General features: G+C 47.6%; 1 protein-coding gene across 1 annotated transcript in view; it reads right to left on the reverse strand.

Moving 5' to 3' along the window:
- The window catches only part of CADM3 (cell adhesion molecule 3), a 31,351-nt gene that overhangs the window by 3,995 nt on the left and 3,168 nt on the right, over window positions 1-24,188 (reverse strand). Inside the window, exons 2-7 of the mRNA XM_079760749.1 lie at window positions 7,392-7,532; window positions 6,741-6,893; window positions 5,898-6,035; window positions 5,402-5,572; window positions 3,058-3,148; window positions 2,532-2,701 (exon numbers count right to left, since the gene is read on the reverse strand). Coding sequence (XP_079616875.1) covers window positions 2,532-2,701; window positions 3,058-3,148; window positions 5,402-5,572; window positions 5,898-6,035; window positions 6,741-6,893; window positions 7,392-7,532 — 864 coding nt within the window. The remainder of the gene's footprint in view (window positions 1-2,531; window positions 2,702-3,057; window positions 3,149-5,401; window positions 5,573-5,897; window positions 6,036-6,740; window positions 6,894-7,391; window positions 7,533-24,188) is intronic.

The raw sequence follows: 24,188 nt of genomic DNA on the forward strand, positions 1-24,188 counted from the left end.
ATCTCTTGAACTTCCTCTCTCTCTCCCTGTCTGCCTCTGTTTCTCTAGTTCTTTCTTCTAATCTCTGGGCTTTCTGAGTATTCCTTCCCTATCCTCCCTCCCTCGTACTCTTCTGTCCGCGTGATATTCTGAGATGGATTCTCCACAGGGGCTTCTCAGCCTGTTAACCCTTTGCCCTGAGATCATTAGAGAAGGAGCAGAAAAAGACTGATGGACCCCAGAACAGGGCACCTTACAAAAGTGACAGACGGAGACCCCCGTCCTGAAGACCAGAGCTCCTCCCCGGCGGAGGAGTTTGAGTTCCAGCAAAACCCAACCCTCCAGCAAGTCTCATCAGGAGGGTCTGCGACTGCATTTTCCTTCCCACCATGCACAGGTCTGTGGGAAGTGGAAGATTTCCGTTATGGCAGTCCCGCCGTGATGCCTCCAAGGATGGCCGATGTCTCTGCCGTCGGATAGCGATCCTGTCCTTCATAGCAGCATCCATGAAGGATCGATGCCCACCGCGCAGCGGGGCCAGGCATGCCCAGGACAGGACCAGCCAGGGCAGAGTCCCAAATGCCCGGGAAGACAGGGCCCAGGCCCAGGACGCGGTGCTGATGAGTCGTCCAACATTACCGTCAGCATCGATGTGACTCCCACCCATGGGAGACCTGCTGTTTTTCCACAGACTCAGCTTGCGTCTGGATGCCTCATTGACTCCTTATTCCATATTTTGTCTCTGCCACCTTGTCTCCTCAGGCTTGATCAGGCCAGCTTTAAGCGCCGTGCCTGCTTATGCCTTATTTAAAAAGAAAACGTTTACGCTCTGGTTTTTCATGTTCCACTCGGGAGGGAAGGAGAGGATGATCCCAGGGCTCCATGATAGGATGGAGGCGTGTGATGGTGTAAGTGACAGGAAGCAGCATGGAAGGTACCCACTGCCCTTCTCCTGGGGAGTCCGTGAGACACAGTCCACAATAAAAACAAATCCTGGGTAATTTTCCTAGCGATTAGGGAAACGGAAATTCCCTAGACAAACAGGTTCCCATAGCAACATGACCTCCTGGGCCCTCCGCGGCAGGCCCCTGTCTCTAGGAGGAACGACATTTCATTTCATTCCAGGCAGGTGGAGTCAGCACTGCTGAGGCTGTTCCTGCAAGAAGGTGCAGTAACTCATTCCACCATCAGGGGTCAGCACTGGAAGCAGTTTAAACAAGACTCACTTTCCAGCACGGGGCACAGAGGACCAGCAAGAGGCCAACCACAGGGCACAAGAACTTGCTCTGGCTGCCAGTCATCATCCAGCTTGTCTGCGGAGATATGGGGGTGGATACCGAACCTCAGTGCCCGTCCTCGCTCCAGGCTTCTGGCTCTGTTTGTTGTGCTGAGACCGTCCCCGCATGCTGAGATCTGCCCCGGGGTCAGATCCGCCCCAGCCAGACACTCAGGTCCCTTGTCTCCGGGAGCCTGTCCGTGGGAGAACTGCTGTTTTTCCACCGACTCAGCTTGTCTTGATGCCTCATTGACTCCTTATTATATATTTTCTCTTTCCTACTTTGTCTCCTCAGGCTTGATTAGGCCGGCTTTAATGGATGTTTCACTCAAGGGAGCCTCGATGTTCCCCTGACAATGCATTTCCCTATTCTCAGGAAAGGCTTATAAGACTTTCTGGCATGACCCCACTCCACTGCTATTGGGTTCTGCAAAAGAAATCTCCTGCCTGGCCCGGCCAGCATGGCTCAGTGGTTGAGCATCAACCTATGAACCAGGAGGTCAGAGTTCGATTCCCAGTCAGGGCACAGGCCTGGGTTGCGGGCTTCATCCCCAGTAGGGGGCATATAGGAGGCAGCCAATCAATGGTTCTCTCTCATCATTGATGTTCCTGTCTCTCTCTCCCTCTCCCTTCCTCTCTGAAATCAATAAAAACATTTTTTTTTTTAAATCACCTGCCCACTCTCCATAAGGGAATTCTGCGTTAGCTTGTCTCTTCCCCTGACCTGGGTTTTATGGTTGCACCTTTGAAAGTCAGAGAAGAAGAATCGCCTAGTTCCTCTAGATTCTAGAAGATATGGTATCTGGGAAAAGATTCCGACTATTTCTCAACAGAGTACAAACTTATCTCCAGGTCCTGCCTTGACCCAGGTCTGCAGGAGTAGGCGTTCTGTCCCTGTCATGAAGCAAGTCTGAGAATAGCCTGTTGCAAAGGGACATGCACCGGCAGCCACACGTGAGAGGCTCTGGGGTAAACACAGGATGACTATTCCTGCTGCCAGGTGAGCGCAGGGGTTGGAGACGGTGCCACTGAGTCCTCATGGCGAAACGAAGGCCTAGGAGAGCCCTACCTCCTGCTGAACTTTCCTTATTGCACATTCCAGAGGGGATCTGCAGCTGAGTCTTCAGGCCCCCAATGGGGGGCTGTTGTCCCTCTAGTCCACTCCAAAGCACCATCTGGGGTGCTCTCAGGTGACAGAAAGATGAGCGTGTAGGGTGGACAGAGAAGGGGAGAGAGGGCTGCGGGGGGGCGGGGGGGGGGAATGGAGGCGGCTCACCGTTCACGTTGAGGGTGTAGTAGGCCTTGTAGCTGCCCAGGTTGCTGATGGCCGTGCAGCCGTACGTGCCGCTGTCGCTCTTGTTGAGGAAAGGGAAGATCAGGGCGCTGTCCTGGGTCATCTTCAGGGGCGGCTCGCTGCCCTCCTTCTCCCACAGGTACTGCTGGGGGCTGTGGAGAGTTCAGAAGAGAATAGGTCAGGGAGCTAAAGGGAAACAAAAATAACGGAGCAGGGAAGTCGGGGGCTGTTGGATGAAAGCTCGAGAGGTTCTAGGGGCCAGAGACGCTGAGCTGCTCAGAGGCAGGGGGAGGGTGACCTCTTGGGGTTCCTTATGGGAACCGCAGGGAACCTGGGGTGTGGGGGGGGCTCCCCACTTCTGCTGCTTTGCAGTAGAAACTGAGCATGGCTGTTAGTGTCAGGGAAAATGAGAGGCTCAGGCAGTACGGAGGCGATAGGCAGACGTTATGTGAAGATCTCGAGCTGAGAGGATGGAGCTGTATGGCGGCCAGGAAATGACTCCTCTTACACGGGATTGCCACGCCCCTCGCAGTGCAGCAACAGCTTCTGGCCCTCGCGGGGATGTGGAGGGTCCGGCCTGATCTTCGCCGTTGGTGTGTCTGTGGAGAAGGGAATGGCGTCAATGCGAGGCTCCCACAGTGTTCAGGAGATCGCCTCGATCTCCAGAGCCTCCTGTCACACACCACAGCTTCCGCCCCTGATGCCTCGGGAGGCCACGCGGCTGGGAACCAAGACTTGGCTCCCCCTGCGTCTTGTGAGCAAAGAGCGCTATTGCCATTGAACGTGGGAGGGACTGGTGCTGCCACCCGGTAGAGGTAGGGCTCTGGAGGGTCTGTCCTTGGTGAGGACCCAAGTCGTGTCTAAGAGAGAGCTGAGAAGGCGTGCCACCGGTTCATTTGGGCCTCGCACACTGCCCAGCGCATAAACGGGACTTCATGCATAGTTGTGACAGAACAAATGCACTTGAACTTGACTATTGAGCTCACAATCTCTCCATCCTCTCTGTTCTGTAGGGGAACTTAAACCAGTTGAAGACAATAAAACAGAAGTTTGAATGGTCAGTCCAAAAATGAAGTGAGAGCTTCGAAACAGCAAGAGATGGGGGGCATATTTTGGCTGCAAAAAGGCGCTGACACAATACAGACGGGCTCTGCACAGGAATAATGGCATCTTCCACTGACACCAAAGGGCTGCTGGGGAGGCTAGGTCCAGACGGCCGCGGAGCACAGTACAACCAGATGCTGGCTTAGAAGAATAGGTAAAGAGGCCGAGCTTCCCCTAAGACAGAACCAAGCTTAACCAGTTAATTAACGTGTTTCACTCAAATCAAACGGGATAAAGAGAAGCAGGCCCCGCAGAAACCTCCAGCATAGTGCCTGGAGTACAGCATTTGTCGACTGACCACTGATCACAGGTGGGCCAGAAAGCTCCCTGGAGAGGAATGGCCAGATGGCCGGTACCTAACAGAAGTCTTTGGGACTCCGACAGGGGAGAGCTTCCTTAGCCCTGGCCCGGGCCCAGACTCAGAGGAAGAAGCCCAACGCCAGGGGCCTCACCCTCAGCACTAACAATCAGAGAAGCAAATTATAGCAACATAGAACTCAAGTTTACCAAGCACTTCTTTCGATATTGTTTCATCTATCCTCAAGAAAGTTCAGAGAAGTAAGCAGAAGCCACGAAGAGATGACATGCTTTGGTGAAAATGACACAGAAGTAGAGGCCAGAATCCGGGTCGTCAGCTTCCAAATTGAGAGTCTGCTAAATGGGAAGTGACGCTACCCCAGACCTGCCTCATGTTCACGTTTCAGCAACAAGTTTAGCAATTGACTTAAATGGCCCTCAGGTCAGGCCTGTATCTCCCACAAGAAAGAGATTAAGGGTTTTAATTACTTTGGAAAAACACCCAGCCTTTAGAATCTAGATGAATTAGAAAAAAAAAAGATACATTATTTTACAACTCTTCATCTTCCAGCTTTGGACTTTATTTTCCTTCCCCCTTGGTTCCGCCACTCAGAAAAGCTCTGTTTGCAAATGTCCAAATTTCCTCAGGAGAGGAGGGAAGTTCACTGTCCATCCTCAAGGCAGATTCCATGGAGGGAGGAGGATCCTGGGAAAGGTTAAGAGTAGTGATGGTGATCCTGGACACGTTGGGTCAGAATCCCAGGAAAAATCAAAGAGCTGTGGTAGATAGAGGAGAACTTAGGAAAAGATCTGTGAATAATGATGCCGGAGAGATTGTGTTTCCTACGGCCTGCATTTTCTTGAAATAATCAAAAGCTAGATCAAGAAGAAGCCTTCGTAATCCCCATGTTCATCTTCTCATTTATCAAATAAAGAATCAAGCTCAGGGAGGTGAAGCAATTTTCTTAGCATCACATGGCTCATAAGTAGCGGAGGGCAGACTAGAACGCTCATCTTCTGACTCCCGATTTGCTGTAGTTGCCACTACAGCTTACAAGCTGGTTGCATCAGACTGGCCTATACCAGGGCTTGGCAAGCTTACCCATTGGGTCCAATCCTGCCAGCTACATGGTTTTGCAAATAAAATGTTGTTGGAACACAGCTATGTTTGTTTGTTTGTTTACATATTATCTTTGCTACTTTCCTGCAAAAACAGCCGAGGTAAGTAGTTGAGAGATCACATGACCCGCAAAGCCTAAAATGTTTGCTACTGGGGCCTTTACGGAACAAATTTGCTAACCCTTGGCCTATCCTCCCACCTCTTGTCTCATTTTGTTTTTACCTACCCAAGTATCTGTGCCTATTTCTTCACGTACAGCCATCACCACTTTCCTTTTCCCCACACCCCATCTCATACCGGACTCGTCTTCACCCATAAGCCCATGACATACATAAAACTTCAATGCGTTGAGAGGTGGATCTGTCAGCTCCGTCTAGAGATTCATGCTTCACAGAGCATATGATGTCAGCCCCATCATCCTCCCGAGAAACCTGGAACGTCACTGAGCTGCTCACGGTGAAGGTTTTACCATTGGAGTCCTCCTGTATTCGGGTTGGTTCTCCTAGAGTAGAGAAACACACACACACACACACACACACACACACACACACACACACACAGAAACAGAGTGAGCCCTAACACACAGATAGTGTGTGGGCCCCACTGTAGATATACAGATGGTGAGTTTCAACTTTGACAAACTTAGAAAGTTGTGAAATAGATATGTACACACATACACCCATGAGTGTACACAGAATATCTGTCATTCCCGCTTTTTCCTTTCCCATCATGCTTTGTGTGTACACAGACATGCAGGGTCTCCCTCTCTCATTCTCTCCGCCTCCCAGCATACCTCCTCCTGTAACCCCGAGGCAGGAGGGACTTACCTTGAAGCTCTTGCTCACCCTTCCGCCAGGTGAGCTGAGCTGCGGGTTTGCTCCCAGAAGACTGACAGTGTAGGGTGGTCGTATCCTTTTCCCGTAACGATGACTTGTAGCCAGTGATTATGGGCTTCTGTGGGATTCCTACCAAGCACAGGGGATGGGCAGGATGTGAAGGAGAGGCCATGAGGTTACACTTGGCTCTCCCTGCTCAGATGGCCTCTCTGGGGGAGAGGATACCTCGGTCCTACTGTGCTTTATGATGGGTAGAAAACTAGGTATCTTTCTCTTTGATCTCCTACCTAAGGACCAGGAAGAAAAATCTGGGTGAGGAGGTGGGGGGGAGGGGGAGAGGAGGCATGGTAGTGTGGAGATACATTATATGTGACCTGACAACCCAGAGGCCAATGGGGTGGCCACAGAATAAGTATGAAGCTCAAGGAAGCAAAGAAGAGAAGTGAAATATAGGGTAAAATATAGGATGAGAGCATGTAAGCAACTGTGGTATTCAACCTGGACATTATAATCACACGCTGCACGCACCTCCCCTGTTTCCCTCACATAATCTTGGGAGCTAGGTGGAACAGACATCATCATCCTTCTGTTACAGGTTAGGAAGTTCAGGCTCAGAGAGAGTAAGAGGTTTGTCCCAGAGCAAACGGTAAGGAGAGGAGAAATTATTAGAAGTCCGTGCTCTTTCCATTGTGTTCCATTGCAAAGGGAACGTGGGCTGAACTTTTCCAAAAGGCTCGGAGTCTTGCCTGGCTGTAGACTCCTTTGGGGGACCCACCCAGAGAGGTTTGTTTGCACAGAGCACGCGGCAGTGACCCTGGGGGTGGGGAGCCTCACCCAGCACAGTGATGAGGGCCTTGGCCGTTCTCACGGGCATAGTGAAGATGGAGCAGGTGTACTCGCCCTCGTCCGCCAGGACCACGTTGCTGATGCTGATGCTGAGCTCGTGGGGCGTGGACTTCACCAGCTGAATCCGATTATCTCGCAGGGCTAGCGGGGAATTGGGAGAGGGGGAAGCAAGGCTTTTACTGGCACCTTTCATGTTTATCTCCCACCCCAGGTCAGCTTCTTTGCGGGGGGAGGGGTATAGTGTGATTTGGGGCAGGCGGGGGGGAATCCTGCTCCCGAGTTTCAACAGTCTTTAGGCCGTTGTCCCGGGCCACTGGTCACAGCAGCCTCAGATCTCCTCAGAGAAGTATGTTGGACCTCGAGGGCTTCCTTGTGAGACTCACAGGTCAACCCTTAGATTAGGCTGTCTCTTCCGGCTCCTTCGGGGTAAAGTCCACCCAGGACCCCATAAGACCATGAGTGGCCCAAGTCAGAGCTGTAATAACGGAGTTTCTCCGAAACCAGCTGGGGAGCCCATGGCTTGTTCCCTCAAACAACCATCCCTTCACCTGTCTCAGCCTCTGGGTACAGGGACCGTTCCCCTCGGTGCTGCGACCCCCCTCCCCAGCCCACGGTTCCCACAGAGAGAGACAGCCCTACCTCTCTTCTCCCCAAAGTAAAGAGTCTGCTGAGCAGGGTTAGACCACTGCAGGGAGGAGTCCTCATGGTCTTTCACTTGACACTTGAGCACCACGGTGCCACCAGCCACCACCGTCTCATCAGATGTCCAGGGCTGACTGTCTGCAGGAGTAGAAGCGGGTTAGTTTCCGGAGCAAGCCCTAGTCTCTCCACCCATTTCTGGGCCAAAGTCTAATCCAGACCAGCCAAGGCCCAGGTCTCTGTGTCTCTTAAGGCATCACGGAGGAAGGAACAGGGGGAAGGAATAGAGGTGGTGGTGAGGGGACCTTATTTTCTTGTTGGGAATGCATAGGAAAACAGTTACTTTTTGGATATTTGCTTAATAAACTGACATGGCCACACACCCTTGGAGGAATAAAAGCCCTCCAAGTCTACACATGCCACTCCACATGTGTCTTTTCTGATAGAGGTCTACCATTCACCCTTGAAAAGCCTATACATTCGCATAGGTATCTGTGGTTCTATGTTTCGCCTTCCTGCCACCACCTGCCTATAGAAGCCAGAACAGGAGAAGCAGTTGTGACTAATAATCCCCAAACTGAAAGCGAACAAAAGGCCAGGCCAGCCCTTGGCTGGCAAGTTCCCTTACATAAGCGGTAGCGGATACAACTCCAAGCCAAACAAACAAAACGGCTTTAAAAAACGGAAACATTCGACACCGACTTTTCAGTTCCTCCAACAATAGCTGCCCTTCATTCATCAGCTCCCTTAACATATTTCTTCAGTGTTGGTGCTACCCGCTTCCCAACATACAAACCCCATCACCATCCTGGTGTCAGAGCATTAGTTTTCCCTAATGTGATGGAGCTCCTCTCTCCCTAGTCATGTTAAACACACACACAAACAAAAAAGGACTAATCAGATACGATATGGATGAGCCGTTTGAATCCCAAATGTGCCTTCCAGTCAGGCAACTGTGAGCCCCTTGGACTGCGTGACACTTGCTCCTCCTCCCAGTGTCCTTGCTCCATTTCCCCCGCAGCATTGCCTCTGATTCCCATGATTGATTCCCTCATCTTCAGGACTGACTCTGTGACCCAATAGCACTGACCTTCACAGAGCTAAAATAAACACCTCCCAGCTGATTCGGAAACATCTACAGCATTCCTTCTATGGTGCACAATTACTTAACCAGCGTTACTCTCCTCTGAATAGGAAGCCAAGAAACATAATTCCTAGGTTTCCTAATGCAGTAACTCAGACCATCCCTATGTTCCCTATGGCACTGACCGTACCCCTCCCCTGTCTGCTATCCCTTTCTTCCTTGGTCACCACAGCTCCAGCTCCAACTACAATGAGTGCTCCCCGTAGAGAAGGTGCATGTGCTGAAGTTGCTCTAGGGGCTTCAGGAGAGCTGTCTCCACACGGAAGCACAGAGCCTGGCCACTATTTTGGTGTTTAGGATCTGAATTAGAACTGAAAGGGATCTTAGGGATCATGGAATCCAATTCCCTCATTTTACATGTAGACAATGAGACAATGGAGTTGCAGTGAGGGCCTAAGCTCATTCTACTTGTCAGTGATTCCAGTTAGGACTAGAACTTCGTTCTTCTGACACTCAATGCAGTGCTTATGTCATTGGAATGCCCCTCAAGTAATCATCTAATTAGAATTAAAACTATGACTATGAGATTAATGGCCCATAGATGGAGCTGGCTGAGTAAATTTGGGAGTGGTATATTCCTTAAGTATCTCAATGAAAGATTTGGGAAGCCTTTCATTTACTGCTAGCTGTATATCAATTTTTGACTAGTAATTCCATTGTCCCTGGTTCCTTATGAAAATGTCTCCATTGACTGTGTCTTCCAGACCTCTTTATTCTGAGCAATACACTCCTCCTGAAATCATTCTATTTTTAGAAAAAAAGTGAGGGGACACAGAGGTCTAAAGGAAGAAGGAGTCGGTGCTAGAGATGTTGGTGTAGAACTAAGAACTACAATGTCAGATGGAAAGTAGAGGAGGAGAACACATGGTGAAGGCCACATGAGTGGGAGGTGACATGAGGATGGTTGCGGGCACTGAGAGACACTGAGATGAGGAGGCCTGGATTCTCACCTTGACTGACCAGCATGTCAGGAGTGCTCCAGAGTGTGGAGCTGATGGCCTCGTCGAGTGGAGCCAGAGTTCCCAGCTCCAAATCCTGCTCCTGCCAGTAGCCTGGGGAGAGAATCTCCATCAAGGATGAGCCCTACATATGCGCTGCTGTAGTGTGGGAATCTATACTTTCATTGGTGGAGGTGGGGGAGAGCTAGGCCCCTGTGAAAAGTAGGTCCACCAGATTGCCCAAGAAAAGGCGGGTTTCTCACAAAAAGGCGACATTAACTAAAGTACTGAAAAAGGAAGCAAACTCTTCCTCCCAAGGGTGAGTTAAAGGAGGGCGCTAAGTTTTACAGTCAATCGGATCATGTTAGCGCCAAAAGAGGAGGCCACTGGTCCAGTTCTCCCACTTCACAGCGTGTAAAGGTTAAATGTGACATGGGGGAGGTCACTACAGCGACAATTAAAGAAAACCAAAGACTTCTCATTCCTCATCCAGGATTCTCTCTGCTTCCCTCTATTATCTACTAAGATAACGAGAAGTTTAATAATTAGAAAATACTTTCGCATTACTCCTTTTAAAAGGCCTGTAAAAGCAGCACTCCAGCATTACTGCTACTTTGCAGAGTGGAAACAGAATGAAGTGACTTGCCCACGGTCATATAAATAGAAAACAAAGACCAGAAATTAAATGCCCGATCCAAATCCAAAGTTCTATTTGCTTCCGTTAAGACCCTACCCTTAAAGACAGACACCACGGTGAGGGCAGAAGTTGCCCACAACCTTCCCAGAGGCTCACCTTTCTATTGGGTGCTCAAATTCTCAAGTTTGCCTCCTTCATCCTCAGTCCAACTGCCCACTCATATCACTGACTCTGCTCACTGCTCAGGCACAACAAATCCCTCTCTTCCTAGCAAGCAGCCCATAAACCATTTTGTGACTCCATTGTGTCAAGGGCCTGTTTCCCCAATCCAACCTGAAGGGGCAGAGGGACAAAGAAACAAGGGGATCTTTTCAGTCTCCCGCCATAAGCCCAGAAGTAGCCAATCACGTGCGCACAACTCAGTGAGGTCATCGGCTGCTGAGCAGAGTTCTGAGCTGCTTGCTGCTTGTCCAGACCTGGAGTTCCGCACTACTTCAGTTGGGGCAGCCTGCTCCGCAGAGACCCTGGGGAGGGTGGGTGGGAGAGGAAAGGGCGAGAGAAGGGGGAGCTGGCACCTAGGGGATGCGTAGGGGAGGTGTGGGGAGGGGCAGAATGGCACTAAAAAGAGTAGTGGCACAGGGGCTTAGGTCCTTGGAGAAGAAAGGGGACAGAGGACTGATGTATCAGAGGGAAGGTGGGGGGAAGGGAAAGGAGACAGAGAAGGGGGAAAGAAGGGGGAGTAAAAGAGATTTTTTGCGTTTGGATGGGGGCTCTAAAAGATAGTTTCAGGGTTCGCAGGCCTTCATGAAGGCACCCCCTCTCCTGAGTTCCTCATAGACATGCTCTTGGAGATTTAGAAATTATTCTCAAACAGACGTGTTAATGCTCAAATGAGAGGGGGAGTAAAGCAGAGAAAACAAAGTCTGTTACAGGTAGAGAGAAGCAGGCAGAAAGGGGACAGGGCACGTGTTGATGGAAAAGGCAGCAACGATGAGGACCAGAGAAAGGCAGGGGGCCTGGAGCTCCCACCCAGCAGAGACCCTCCCTGGGTGCCCGGACCTCGCCCTGCTGCCTTCTGTGGACATCAAGGATGGAGGCAGCCTGAAGTTGGTGAGTGTTTCGTCTTATTTTTCAGTGGTTTGTGTGTTTGTGGGTGTGCTGCTTCACTACACAGTAGGAAGCCAAATGGTTGTGCTAAAATTTGGGGTGGTGGAGGGAAGGGAGGCACCAGGGAGGGTAGTGCTCAGCCCACAGTAAGAGAACCAAGTGCACAAAATAAGCACCGAGTAGGCCTTTGCTCAAATGAACAGAGGAAATAGCCATCTCAGACGCCGGCATAGGGCTTGCAGTTTGCAGAGTGGATTTTCAACCGTGAATTCACTGAATGTCAAAACAACCTTGAAAGATAAGCAACTAGACATAATCGCTTTTTCGAGACGAGGTTTAAAGAGGTTCAGGGACTCACCTAAAAGCGAACACATAACAACTCTCAAGGACCCTCCTTCTCTCTCTGCTGGTACTCTCAAAGCTTTTCAACAGCTCCTTTTCCTTATAGCATTTCGGCCATTGTATTGCAATTTACTTGTTTAATTCTCAGTCTTCTCATTTAAGCCTTGAGTTGCTTGAGAGCAGGGGGCTTACCTTATTCATGTCTGTATCTTTGAAATTTAGCTCATAGCGGGCCCTAGCATATTTAATTGCTCTGGTCAGTCATTCTGTCGCAGTTGGCATTGTGCTATGCCTGTTCCTAATCAGGCAGAGTAGGTATTCTGTCCCACAGCATGGATTTAGTCTTTACTCTCCTGCTCCTTTTTTTTCTGCATTCTCACTTCTGTTCAACTTGCTTCCATTCCTTCCCTCCTCCTGCATTTTGCTGGCTTTTTGTTTGTTTGTTTTTTTGCATAGGATGAATAAATGAAATGGTGATTGGGTCATTCAAATTTAACTAAATTGTTCAGGTGATGAGGCTGGTAACTAAACAAATGATCTCCAATAAATGGCATATTTGTGATATGCTTGATGTGTTGTCCCTGTAGGCTAACAGGGAACTCTGGTTTGTAGTGTTTTAAGAAACTGCTTAAGAGCTAGATGTTTTATTTCTGCACCTGGGGTGACAGTTCTTCCTCTAATTTTGCGAAATACTTAAGTTTTCTTTCTCTTTGTGTAAAATTGTACACCTGTAGTGATAAATTATGAATGGCCATTCCGTGGGAGCAGAGGAGTAATTATAATTCTATCAACAGGGTAAGTAGAAGAAATTATTTCCTGGGTTGTGAAAGGCTAGTGCCTTCTTTGAATTTAGATCGTGCCAATTATTTACGACATCAACACCATTCCATCCATAGAGTCAGACTGGAAAGGAAAACTTGAGAGGACTCTGAGAGGGCCACGTGGACTTGGAAGTGGAAACAGTGAGAATTCTTCTCAGGGAGGGGCTTTGGAAGGAATGAAGAGATTGAAACCACAGGACCGTTAGTGAGGGGAGGACCCTCTCATAGAAAAATAGGTGGTCATATTGATCATATAATTTCCCTGCACTAACTTCCCATTGTCTATAGATCATATCCAGATTTGTTAGCCTAGCCTAGATGATGGCAAACCTCTGACACGCGTGTCAGCACTAAATATTTAGTTTTTGGTTTATTAAATACAATTATATATAACAATTATACATTTATGTTATTTAAACTATAAATATCGCGAAATAATGTTTTTTCCTCAAAGTGACACACTACCCGAGTTATGCTCAGTTTTTTGGCGAAGTTTGACACACCAAGCTCAAAAGGTTGCCCATCACTGGCCTAGCCTTTAAGATCCTGTACAGGCTGATGCCAATGTGCCTCTCAGCTGTGTATTTCCTTTACTTCACTCACCCATATCCCAGACAGATGACTCTATTTGGAATCCTTTTTGTAACCGCTTTGCTTTCTTGCATACATCCCCATTCCTACAATAACTGTTTGATAATGCCCTTCACCCATCTTCACTCATCTAAGCACTATTCATCCTTGAGGCCTATTTTCTGTGGCATCACTTTCAAAACGTCTCCCCTGATTGTCCCCGGTGAAAATAATTTCTCATTTCTCTGAGTTACAACACTTCATCTGCCTTCCTTAAATTATGCATCACTCTGCTTTGTACTGCATGTTTGGGTTCCCTCCAAAATGATTCAGATCATGCAGGTAGGGTTGATATCTGATTCATTTTTGTATCCAGCACTGGACCTAATACAGCATGTTACACATAGAGGGTGCTTGAAAATATGTATTTAATAAATGAAACAGAGAGGCTGAGTGAGCATTTTCTACTGTGAGAACTAGGCTCAACATCTGCCAGTGAAGAGCTAGCAAACAAAAGAGAGTAAAAACAAATACGCCATCCAAGAGGGTTGCCAATCCAGAGGTGAAGTTCCAGAAGTGTACAAGGTGATGAGGATCAATATTCATCGGCCACCCTCTATGTCTCAAGATCCAAGTTAGTTGTTCTATATTCATTACTCCAGGATGACCCATTTAGTTGGTATTCTACACATTAAGGATGAGTTCACTAGGACTCAGAGACTGACTAAGGCTAAGAGAAGCTAAGTAACGCATCTAGATGATGGATTCAAAAGTGTTGGGATGGGACAGGCTTTAAACTTAGATCTCTCTGACCATGAAGCCCAGGCTTTCTGCACATCTTCATGACGCTGCCTTCTTTCACAGAGCATGCCTTTGTATCTGTGGTTGTGGGGCAAGGGTTACAGGGGGAAGACTGTTGGCCAAGGGTGGCTCGCCCAAACAGTATTCACCTGCAATGTGATTAAAAAGACAACAGGGTAGCAAGTTGGAAATGAATGCTTGTGGTGATGGTGGTACAATCTGTACCCACTGGGTGTATTTTTTATTGGATTTCTTGACATATCTTCACCTATACCTTTGGGGGCTATTTTGTGCACCCTTAAGAGCCTTACAATGTGGGACTCTTCAGTTATCAAAGCTACGGATGTGTCCAGTTAAAACTGTGGTCCCATGTTTTCATAGCACTCTAACACCTATGCTAAAAACTAACATTATCTTCCTGTTTGCCCTCAGTTGCCTTGGAGGTTCTGAATTCTTGGTTTATTTCCCCATGGGTTCAAGTATCTTTAGGATTCCCACCATTTTAAAGGACAACATAGCCCTGATTGATTGTTCATATTAAGAGTAGCAGAGGTAGAATTGGAAACTTACTATTGTGCCTCCTTAAAGCATACACTGGCACCTGTGGTTGAGGTTTTCACCTTGCACATAGTAAGTGCTCAGTAAATGTTTATTGAATAAGTAAATAAGTGACTCCAATGAATAAAAATGTGTTATCTCTCCAATTTAGATGATGCTAGTAGGGAAGGCTCTGTGCCAGTACAACCCCTGAATGCTTGGGTTTTATATCTTCCTCGCCCTGTCTTGGGAATCTAAGGTACATTGGCCAGAGGGTCAGTGTGCACAGGTGCACATTTAGGATGGTGGGCAAGGGGACAGGACTCCCCCACACAACTGTTGCTGTCCTTGACCGTGCTTGGGTCCAGACCCCCCACTTCACAGACCAGAGAAAATCAGCTCCCTGAGTAAGAGTTGATGGTGATGGTGATGGTGATGATGAGTCAGCATTTCTCTAACCGCAGAGTTAAAAATAATCTTCATCTCAGCCTACTTATTTCTCATGACTACTGTGACAGGTGGGTGGAGGAGTGCTATCTCCAAGGGGGAAATATGCTGAGAGCTGTGGCCCAGAATACTAAGGAACACACTTTTATTTTTTTCAATATATTTTTATTGATTTCAGAGAAGAAGGGAGAGGGAGGGGGAGAGAGAGAGAGAGAGAGAAACATCAATGATGAGAGAGAATCATTGATCGGCTGCCTCCTGTATGCTCCCTACTGGGGATTGAGCCCGCAACCCAGATATGTGCCCTTGACCTGAATCAAACTGATGCTCTCTCCATTGAGCCAAACCGGCTAGGGCAGGGGAGGCACTTGTAGAAAGGTTTACCCACTCCCATGCTGGGGCCCTGATTCTTCCCTGGCCTCAGACACACAGTAAAATCTTGTGCCACACGCTGAAGAGAATAGCCATGGCAAAATCAGAATTAGAGCTCAGCCTTGGAGCTTTTCTTTACGCCCAGAAGCCAATCCCGTCTGAGTCCTGATTTAGGCAAAAGCTCCAAGATTTGGGAAGTCACTTTGACTTGAGAGACTTCAGGGCACAATACCCTGATCAAAAAAAGGACTCCCTTAACTCTCCAGATGCCCTCGGACTGCAGAAATCACACTACTCCTGTGAAGTCATGGTGCAATTTCTTAGTATAAGTCTTTGAGGGACTGAACGTCGAAATATTTCTTATTTTCTGCCCTCCATTCCTTTCGAAACTCTGTCTGCCCTTCCTTAAGTTCCCAACTCCCTGATACTCCCAGCATTACAGTGCAATCAAACAAAAGCTGGGGCCACAGAGGTGCGGGTCACGCTGTCATCTGAGATTATCTGTGGCTTCAGGTATTGTCTGTGCATTTCCTTCTCTTTCTGCTGTTCCTCGGGGACAGGGCTGTGTGATCCCTAAGGATCTCCTTGCTTAGCTCGGTTATGCTCCAGGTCACATTTCCTTCAGAACTCCAGCGGAGCTAGGCCTGCTCTCCAGCTCGCTGCCCCCTCCACCCTCTTTCTGGCTGGACGACTGAGCTCTTGCTCCTCCTTGTTCCCTCCCTCCATTGTTCTTCCTGCTGCTGTCTGCTTTTTCGGCAGTCTTGTTTACCTACTTTGCTTCTGGCTCCCAGCAGCCTCTTGGGCCTGAAGTCGCCACGCTCAGCTTTACTTTATTCTCCCAGGAGGATTACGGGGTGTAAGTGGAAACAGGTGGGAAGAGAAGCTTCCCTCTAAGAAGACCCTCACCTGCTGCTTAGCCTGCCGCTTGGAAAAGCATGGGCAAGGAGGCCAGGGTTTACATAACATGCACTGTTAGCCGATCCAAGATTTAGGCTCGCCGGGGGCTGATAGGCGCTCAAACAGGTGTATTGTTGGGCACTGGCAGACACCTTTTGGTTCCATCCTAAGCAGGTTGCTGCAAATGAGAGGCTTTGTTTCCTAGGTCTGGAATGGCGTGTGGCTAAGCTTTTCCGGGCCGGATGGGAGAAGGGAACCTGGCAGGTTGCTGGCTAGCTTGCCTGTGGTGGGCCTGAGGGTGGGGTTAAAACCATCTAGGTGTTAACCCCCTTTTCACTGAAAAACAAACAAAACAAAAAAAACAACCAACAACAATAAACAATAACTCAGTTATTCCAACTTTAATATGTCATGAATATTCTGTATATTTCCTAAAACCCTGCCATCAATTTGTATGTCTGGTCATTTTCTACAACCCCTAATGGCCAGCTGTGGTTATTTTTAAGATCTTTTTTATTCTACCAGACAGGATGGAACTGATATCCTTTTAAACCCCTGTTACCAAAGTTCAGTAATTCCTCACCTCTTTCTGTTACACTTAATTCTTCCCAAAATATTTTCCCTTCTGTGATTCTTAGGAGCATAAACTTGTAGAGTTGACCAGAATCCTAAGTAGCATCTAGCGCAAACCTCTTATTTATTTATTTTTTAATTGGTTCTAGAGAGAAGAAGGGAAGGAAGTGGGTGGGTAGAGAGGCGCGCGCGCGCGCACACACACACACACACACACACACACACACACGGAGGGAGAGAGAGAGAGAGAGAGAGAGAGAGAGAGAGAGAGAGAGATGAGAGAAACTCCAAGTGTTGCCTCCCTCACGTGGGTATGTGTCCTGACTGAGAATCGAACCCATAACCCCTTGGTGTACAGGAAGATGCACCAACCAACTGAGCCACACCAGCCAGGGCAACCCTCTTATATTAAAGATGAAGAAATGAGGCTCAGAGGGGCTTACGAACTTGAGCTCAGTAACACAGGCAGCAGGTGGGAGCTTTATTATAGCCTGGCCTCCTGAACTCGTTGCCATTTGAAAGCAGGTCTTTGCACCAGCTAATTCAAAGGTTACATTTCCATTTAGTGTAATTTCACTTCCAGTGACATCTACCCTTTCTGATCCCCATCTCCCTATGTATTGTTGTGAGAAACCCCAGGATCCTTGACCTCAAGGAAATGAAACTAAATGCCGGGCAGGTTAGAGAAGTTGCAGTGAGCTACGGATGTAATCCCTGAAGATGCAAAGAATGGCACCTTCACAAATTCCAGGACCTGACAGGCAGATTTCAGCTCTCACAAAAGATGAGGCCAAGGGGGCAGAAGCCACTTCCCTGCCCTCAGGAGTTAAAAAGGACGGGCTGTGTGTGTGTGTGTGTGTGTGTGTGTGTGTGTCCTGGCATGGGCATAGTGGACAGCTGGAGGAATGCTAGCCTGACTGTAAAATGGGAGACAGAAACTAGAGGAGATTTTTCAGAGGCTAGAAGAGATTTTCAAAAAGAAAAAAGCAGAAAAGCATGTCTTATCCTTGAGCTAGAGAGAGGGAAAAAAGCTGGAGGCAGAGTGGGCTTGCAGGAGGCTGACGAGGCCCTGAGAAACTCAGTTAAGATTCCTAGGAGCAGAGACTGGGAAGTGGGTGGCACAGAAGGAGGCGGGGACAGCTGTTGCTTTGATTTGATATTGAGTCAGTGTTCTACATGCATTAGTGCTGGGAGGGAGCCCGGGGCTTGCCCCCAACGAAAACAAGCCCCTCTGCAGCCAATACTGCGCCGTAGCAAAGACTGCGGTTAGGAAACAAAAAGGGAGGGGATCTGTTCCCCAGGAGCCTCTTCCTAGCCTTAGCTCCTTGCTCCTGGGACTGAGCACCTCGCGTCTGTCCGAAGGCGAGCAGGGGAGACAAGACAGAGGAAAGGGGTGGCTCAGCACATGCTGCTTCCGGAAGGAGGGGTCCTGTGCAGGGTCTGATTCTAATCCCTTGTTTCTCAGGTGAGCTCCTAAGGCCGGCCTTGCAATCACTCAGTCCTGAGACGTTTTTTGGAGTGTCCATTGCCCCATTTCCTCATTTCCTTCCCACCAGGCTCACACACTCAGAAATCAGGACCAGAACGACCTGGGATTTCCATTCTAATACAATGGAGTCAGAGGCCAGAGTTGATCTGAACTTTGAGATGCCCCTTGAACCAAGTGCAGGCACTTAGATCCTTCCGCTAAATGCACCTTGCTGTTTTCACACGGATGTAGTAAAACTGGGGGGGAAATCCCCACCTCCCCCATCTTAGGAAATACTTGGAAAGGAGACATAACAGCGTCACTTGTTATACAGAATTCAGTTTCGCTCGTTGGAAAACATGTTTCCTAGTAGCTGTGGGAAATTCGGGGCTGCAAAAGGGCACGCGAGCCCAGAGGCAACGGGGAGAAAGAAAGGATGGACTGATCCCCTGAGGGTGAGAGATCTCAGTCCAGGCTCCAGAGCCTGCACCGACCCTCCCCAATGGTTGTTTGAGTGCATGGATGAATCCCCTCTTTCAACAGGCTCTGTCTTCTCAGCCTGATGACCTGGGGCGGTAGGTTACTATGCTGTGAAAAAGCTTAATTTGTTAGAAGTCAGGCAAGAAAGCATTTATCTCTGCTGGTTCTGATTTTACTGACTTGTTTTTATGGTTTCCCTTCCCTGGGCGATCTGTCAGGGTGTGGATGACCGGTTCAGGGCAGTGGTTAGGACATTACATGGAAAATAATGTGTTCCATGCTCCACGCCCACACTACTCAGGTTCCCCTCGGCTCCCAATCCTATCTGAAATTCGGTCTATTCCCCTCACTTTTTTTCACTTAAAAATGTGTATTTTTCAGAGGGGGGCACATTGTTCAATCAGCCTTACTTTGTGCCTTCCTGGGAATTTAACTCTTCTGTGAAACAGAAACATTCTTCTAAATCTACAGACTTCACAGTCCCTGCCCAGAGTGGCAAATAGCACTGTTCTGACCCAAAGACCTCCTCTTCCTCTCTCTTCTTAAACCTTCACTAGGTGTCTCTTTTTCAATGTGGGGATATACTCATTTTTGTGCCCAAGTGCATATATATTCCAACTTGGTTATGTTCTTTTTCCCCTTCCATGTGTTCCTCAACATACATGGCACACTACAAATTTCACTATTCATGTATCAGTTTTCATTTTTTTTCCAGACATAAACACACAGCTTTTCTTATGACCCAGATACAGAGCCATTTTCACAAGCCCATTAATAACCAGAACCTCTTACTTCCAGAAAACCATATGGCTTAAATGCAGATCTTCTTCCCAAAAGCAAAATCTAGGCTCCCTTTTCTGCTCACACTCCCCAGGAGAGGGCCAGATCCTCTCCTCCCCAGGGCTGAGGCTCAGTCCATCTGTTACTGACATTGGACTCCAGGGCTTGGAAACCAGAAGAGTGTTGGCATTAAGCAGCCATGGAGGATAAATGAGAATATGTGAGCCCAGGGGCTTTGTGATGGGGTTTTTTATATTTGTCTGATATTACAGGATAGAAATTGGGGAGAGGAAACATATGTGTTTGGGAAGATTTCATCTTTAAGAACTAGAGTAAGAACTGGTAGGAACGAGTAAGTACAGTTGTCCCACTGTCATTTTTGCATTTTCTGAGGAACAGATGATAGATGATTAGGAGCAGATGGTATAACTGGCCCCGCATTTTATAATAATAGAAGAGCTTGGCCCTCGGCTCTTCAAAGGCTGACCTAGGCTATACTAAGTCTCAAGTTACTTGTCATCAATGTATTTATTAGAGTCTTGCTGGGTTTGCAAGAAGTACCAGGTATTTCAGCCAGAGACTCAATAAACCAGTTTACCTCTGTAGCTTTTTATCCCGCCTGAGGCTTTGGCCCGAATTCTTAGAATCAGAATAGAAGCAGAGAGCCAGGGCACAGAAGAAAAAGAAATGTATGAGGCAAGGATCTGCTTATTCCCAGTGAAACCTGGTATTGGAAGCACTAGTTTTCATTCTGCCTTGCCAATAACTGGGACTAGATGAAAGACGTGGAGAGCTACGTCATGGTTAGCTTGGACATGGCCGGCTGAGACACCAGCCTTCATTTCTTTTTCTCTCCCCTAGGGCAAGGTGATGCCTCTGACTGTTCTGACCCTGAACTGGAAGTAAATGAGCCAACGGTGCTTATGATTATTAATCAATACACAATTAGTCTAGGTCTAGCTGGGGTAAGAAAAAAAAAAAAAACCAACAGCACACAAATCCTTAGAGAAGACCTCTAGGAGAAAGATGGAGAGAGATGAGAGGGTTAAATGATCCCAGAGGTAAGAGCTCACACAGAAGAATGACACACATGTTGAACAAAATGTTGGAACCTCTGCACTAGAATCCTTCCTGAAACACGTCTGCTATTCGTGAGAATAGGGGCACAGGGAGAGGAGTAGATGGGAGATACTCCAGCTGTTCCTGTAACCCTAACTCTGTCTTCCTAAAGGCTTGCTCATGGAGACAAATCACTTCTATTACCTGTCCTTGAAGAATGACGTTTCTCCTGGGTTCAAAGGAGGAAATGTAAGGGGGGGAGGTCCCCAAAATTCATTCTGGAAGCCTGATTCCCAAACCAAACTCTGCTGTAAGTCATTCATTGGTGTTAACTTTTCCATGAACTATTATGCAGACATTGACACAGGGAAGTCAGCACTTAGAAGGAGAGAAGCTCGTGCAGTTCTTCTGTGATGGGAGAAACTAGCTGCCTAGTCCCAGACTGGCAGGGGCTGAGCATTCTCGGCTCCTTGCCACCCTTGATGTCATCCACTTATTGGCAGATACCCCCAGAGAGAAGCAGAATCCAGTTTAAAGATGCATCTCCTGAGATTTGGCCAAGCACTTGGGCTCTGGATGGATGGGATGGTTAATGTATTTAAGGCCCTTTTAGTTCTGTACAAGATGGTTGTAATAAGAGGGGACATGACTCAGGGTTTTGATATTTGTTTTCTGTGCCTCTCATATGCTGAGTCCCTCCAGTATCTATTCTGATAACCCATCACTATGGGTTGTCTTTGCTTTTACTTCTAAGATTGAAGGAAAAGGAAAGAGAAGCTCCATGACAGGATAGCTAGCACTGGTCATCAAGCTCAAGTGGCTTTAAGCTCAAAATGTCTGTGCTTATAAACTGAGTAAGACTCATTTTTCATCCCCCATTTATAGGGTATGTGTGGTTATTGTACACGAGCAATCCCGTCTCCATCTACAACATGTCTATTTGTTGTTCTGTTTTTAATATATGAGTCCATAGATGACAAAACATCCAGTTCTTTTGAGGCCCTTTGAGGTCACTCTCTAGGCTCTAGTGCCCTGAACATTTCAAACAACAATTATTTTCAACCTCAGAATTGCTTGTTTTTTTCTGTCCCCTCCTACAGTTGGCTAGATGGTTGTGAAGACTCTCCACATATATAGCTCAAGGTTTTGTCCCCCTTTTCCTGGTGGATCAAGTCAGGGACCATCACCAAGATCCCGTGTGTGTGTTTGTAGTGGAGGAGGGAGGTTCCAACACTGTTCCGAGGTGTGTGTTGTGGAGAGCAGAGATTATGAAGCAGGAAGGGAGAGCAGGACCGTGGACAGCAACAAGGAGAGTCTGGCGTGTCGCCATCAGGAGCCAGCACCTTGGAGAGCTCAAAGCACAGGTAGTTTGTTCGCAAAGAACCAGGGAAGCAAGGGGGGCCAGGGATGAAGGCAGCCAGCTCTCTAACAATCAATCTAAAGGAACAGACACCGGGGCTTCTGTTAAGATCATGTGCCATACCCATCACTCGCTCTGATAGGCCTCCCGAAGTACTTTGTTTGAACCTGTCATACGTACAGCCAAGAGTATGTAAAAATGAGGACTACCACCAGACTTAATTTGTCAACATGAGCTACAGTAATTACGACAAATTACCTAAGTATTAGTGGTGGAAAGGGTTTTAATTTGCTACAACCAATTAGGAATGAAATTGCAGTTATCATCTAATGAGGTAAGCAGTGCCACAAAGCCTGTGTCCCCTCAGAGACACAGGGCATGAGGAAGTCAACATGTATTACAAAATGTATTGCAGTCAGATAGAGTCTGATCTGAATTAGAGTGCTCGAAGGCATGCAAAATTGATGTGATATTCCAGTCTTGATCATACATGAAAAGGAGAAATGGATCATGCCTCTTAAGAAAGGTCTTGTTTTCAGGACTTTGAGGCTGCTATGTTAATGGGGGCATTTGGTCACTTTTCTTAGGCTGAGGGAAATTTTGATAAAGAGAAACTGCTTGGTCTTTAATCCTTGTTGCTTCAGTGAAGAATATGTAGCTTTACTGAGCCTCTATTTTGTAAAAACCTCAACAGCTTCATGTGTTCAAGACAGTTGAGAACTTGGTTTCTCAGTGCTGGGAGGGGTAGATCTCCTCGTCATAAAAGAAGATTAAACTGGGTTTTTATTTGGGTTATAGGAGCCCTGAGCATTAACTGGTTCTGCCCTTGAAAGGAATCACCACTACTGCTGGTTATGGAGTTTATGGATGGACTTCTAGGACATGACCTCATCCAGGAAACAGAATGTCCCAATATAGGGACCTATAGCCAATGGTCAAACCAAAATTATTACATTTTAACATGAAGAAATCAAAGGAGGAAATATAATTACCAAAATGTTCTAACACCCAATATTTTTCATTCACTAGTAAGTAAGGAGCTGGTCCAGTCCACAATTTGTTCTCAGGGAGAATCTAGAGTCTAGAAACCATCCTTGGGTGAAACTCCATTACTGAGAAGTAGATAACAAAAGGGATAGCTGGGCCAGTATAGTTCTACTAGAATAGCAAACAACAAAGAATGCAACTAGTCACAGCCCCATAACTAAGAAGATATTTTTCCCTAGCATGTGACTTGAGGAAAAGCACCTTTTGATCAAATTCTACATATCATCTGGACTGCAATAAAGTAGTGACAGCAAGGAGTGCCAAAATAAAATCTAAAGTTTTACAAAGCAATAGCTCAACTACCCAATCTGCTATTTCAAAATGACCAGAACAGCCACCCCCTCCCCCCAAAAAAGAGCCATCTGTAGAATTTGATGGCTGCAGAACTATGAGTCACTCTCCAAGTGAATAGTGAATGTCTCCAACAAGGTACTCGTGAAATTAGATTTGTACCTTCTTTCTCCCTCAGTTGGAAGATGAAGGAGAGAGGGGGAGAGAAGACAGAGGGAGGGAGGGAGGGAGAGAAAGAAGGAGAGAGAGAGAGAGAGAGAGAGAGAGAGAGAGAGAGAGAGAGAGAAAGAGAGAGAGAGAGCCTAAGAGTAGTGAGTTGACTCATTTTACTGTCAGTCTCTGGCACAGGATTTCAGACCGTATGTAGCAGAACTCCAGGTTGTGCCTTAAGGATTATTTCAACAAGAATAATTTCCCCTTTATGTGTTTTATTTATTTGGGAAAGACGTTTACGTCTTAAAAAAAAAAGAGCCCAAAAAACACTGCCCTGGAGGAAACTACTAAAACCAAAGTGCGTAGTTCTAGAGAGAACTCTGGGAGAGAATCTGACGTAACAGCTGGATGGATGGTTGACCGTCCACAGCTGGGCCCCACCGCAGGCAGGCTGGTTCTGCATGGAATTAGCTAAACTGGAGACCAGTGTCTCTCTGGTGGTCTCAACTTCTCTGTACCAGGGAATGCCTCTGTCTGAGGGAGAGCAGACCCTTCCCAAGAGTTACAGCTGCCACTCGGAAGAGAACAGGAACAGTAAGAGACGACGGAGCAGTGACAACCGCAACTAGGAACAGAAAGTGGGTGGAGTAGGTCTGCCAAGCAGATATGGAAGCTGCTCTGGAGCGAACGCCTTCTGGACTCCTCTGGCACACTGGGCATGATCTCTACACTGGGCACCTGGCCAGGGGGCTGCAGAATGGATGGCAGTGAACAGAAGGTCATGGGGAAGGGAAAAGAAATTCATGTGTGGGGCAGTGCAGTGCAAGGTTAACCTGCTATGACCTGGTCTAAAGCAAAGTGAGGCTGCGCACTCATCTCTCCCTACACTGGATCACCTCCCGCAGTGCTAGGAGGCTCTTGAGAAGGAAGAACCCAAGGAAGGCTGGTCACAATGTTGAATGTCAAAATGTTC

Source organism: Cnephaeus nilssonii, assembly GCF_951640355.1.
Source record: "Cnephaeus nilssonii genome assembly, chromosome: 21".
Taxonomy (NCBI): Eukaryota; Metazoa; Chordata; class Mammalia; order Chiroptera; family Vespertilionidae; genus Cnephaeus; species Cnephaeus nilssonii.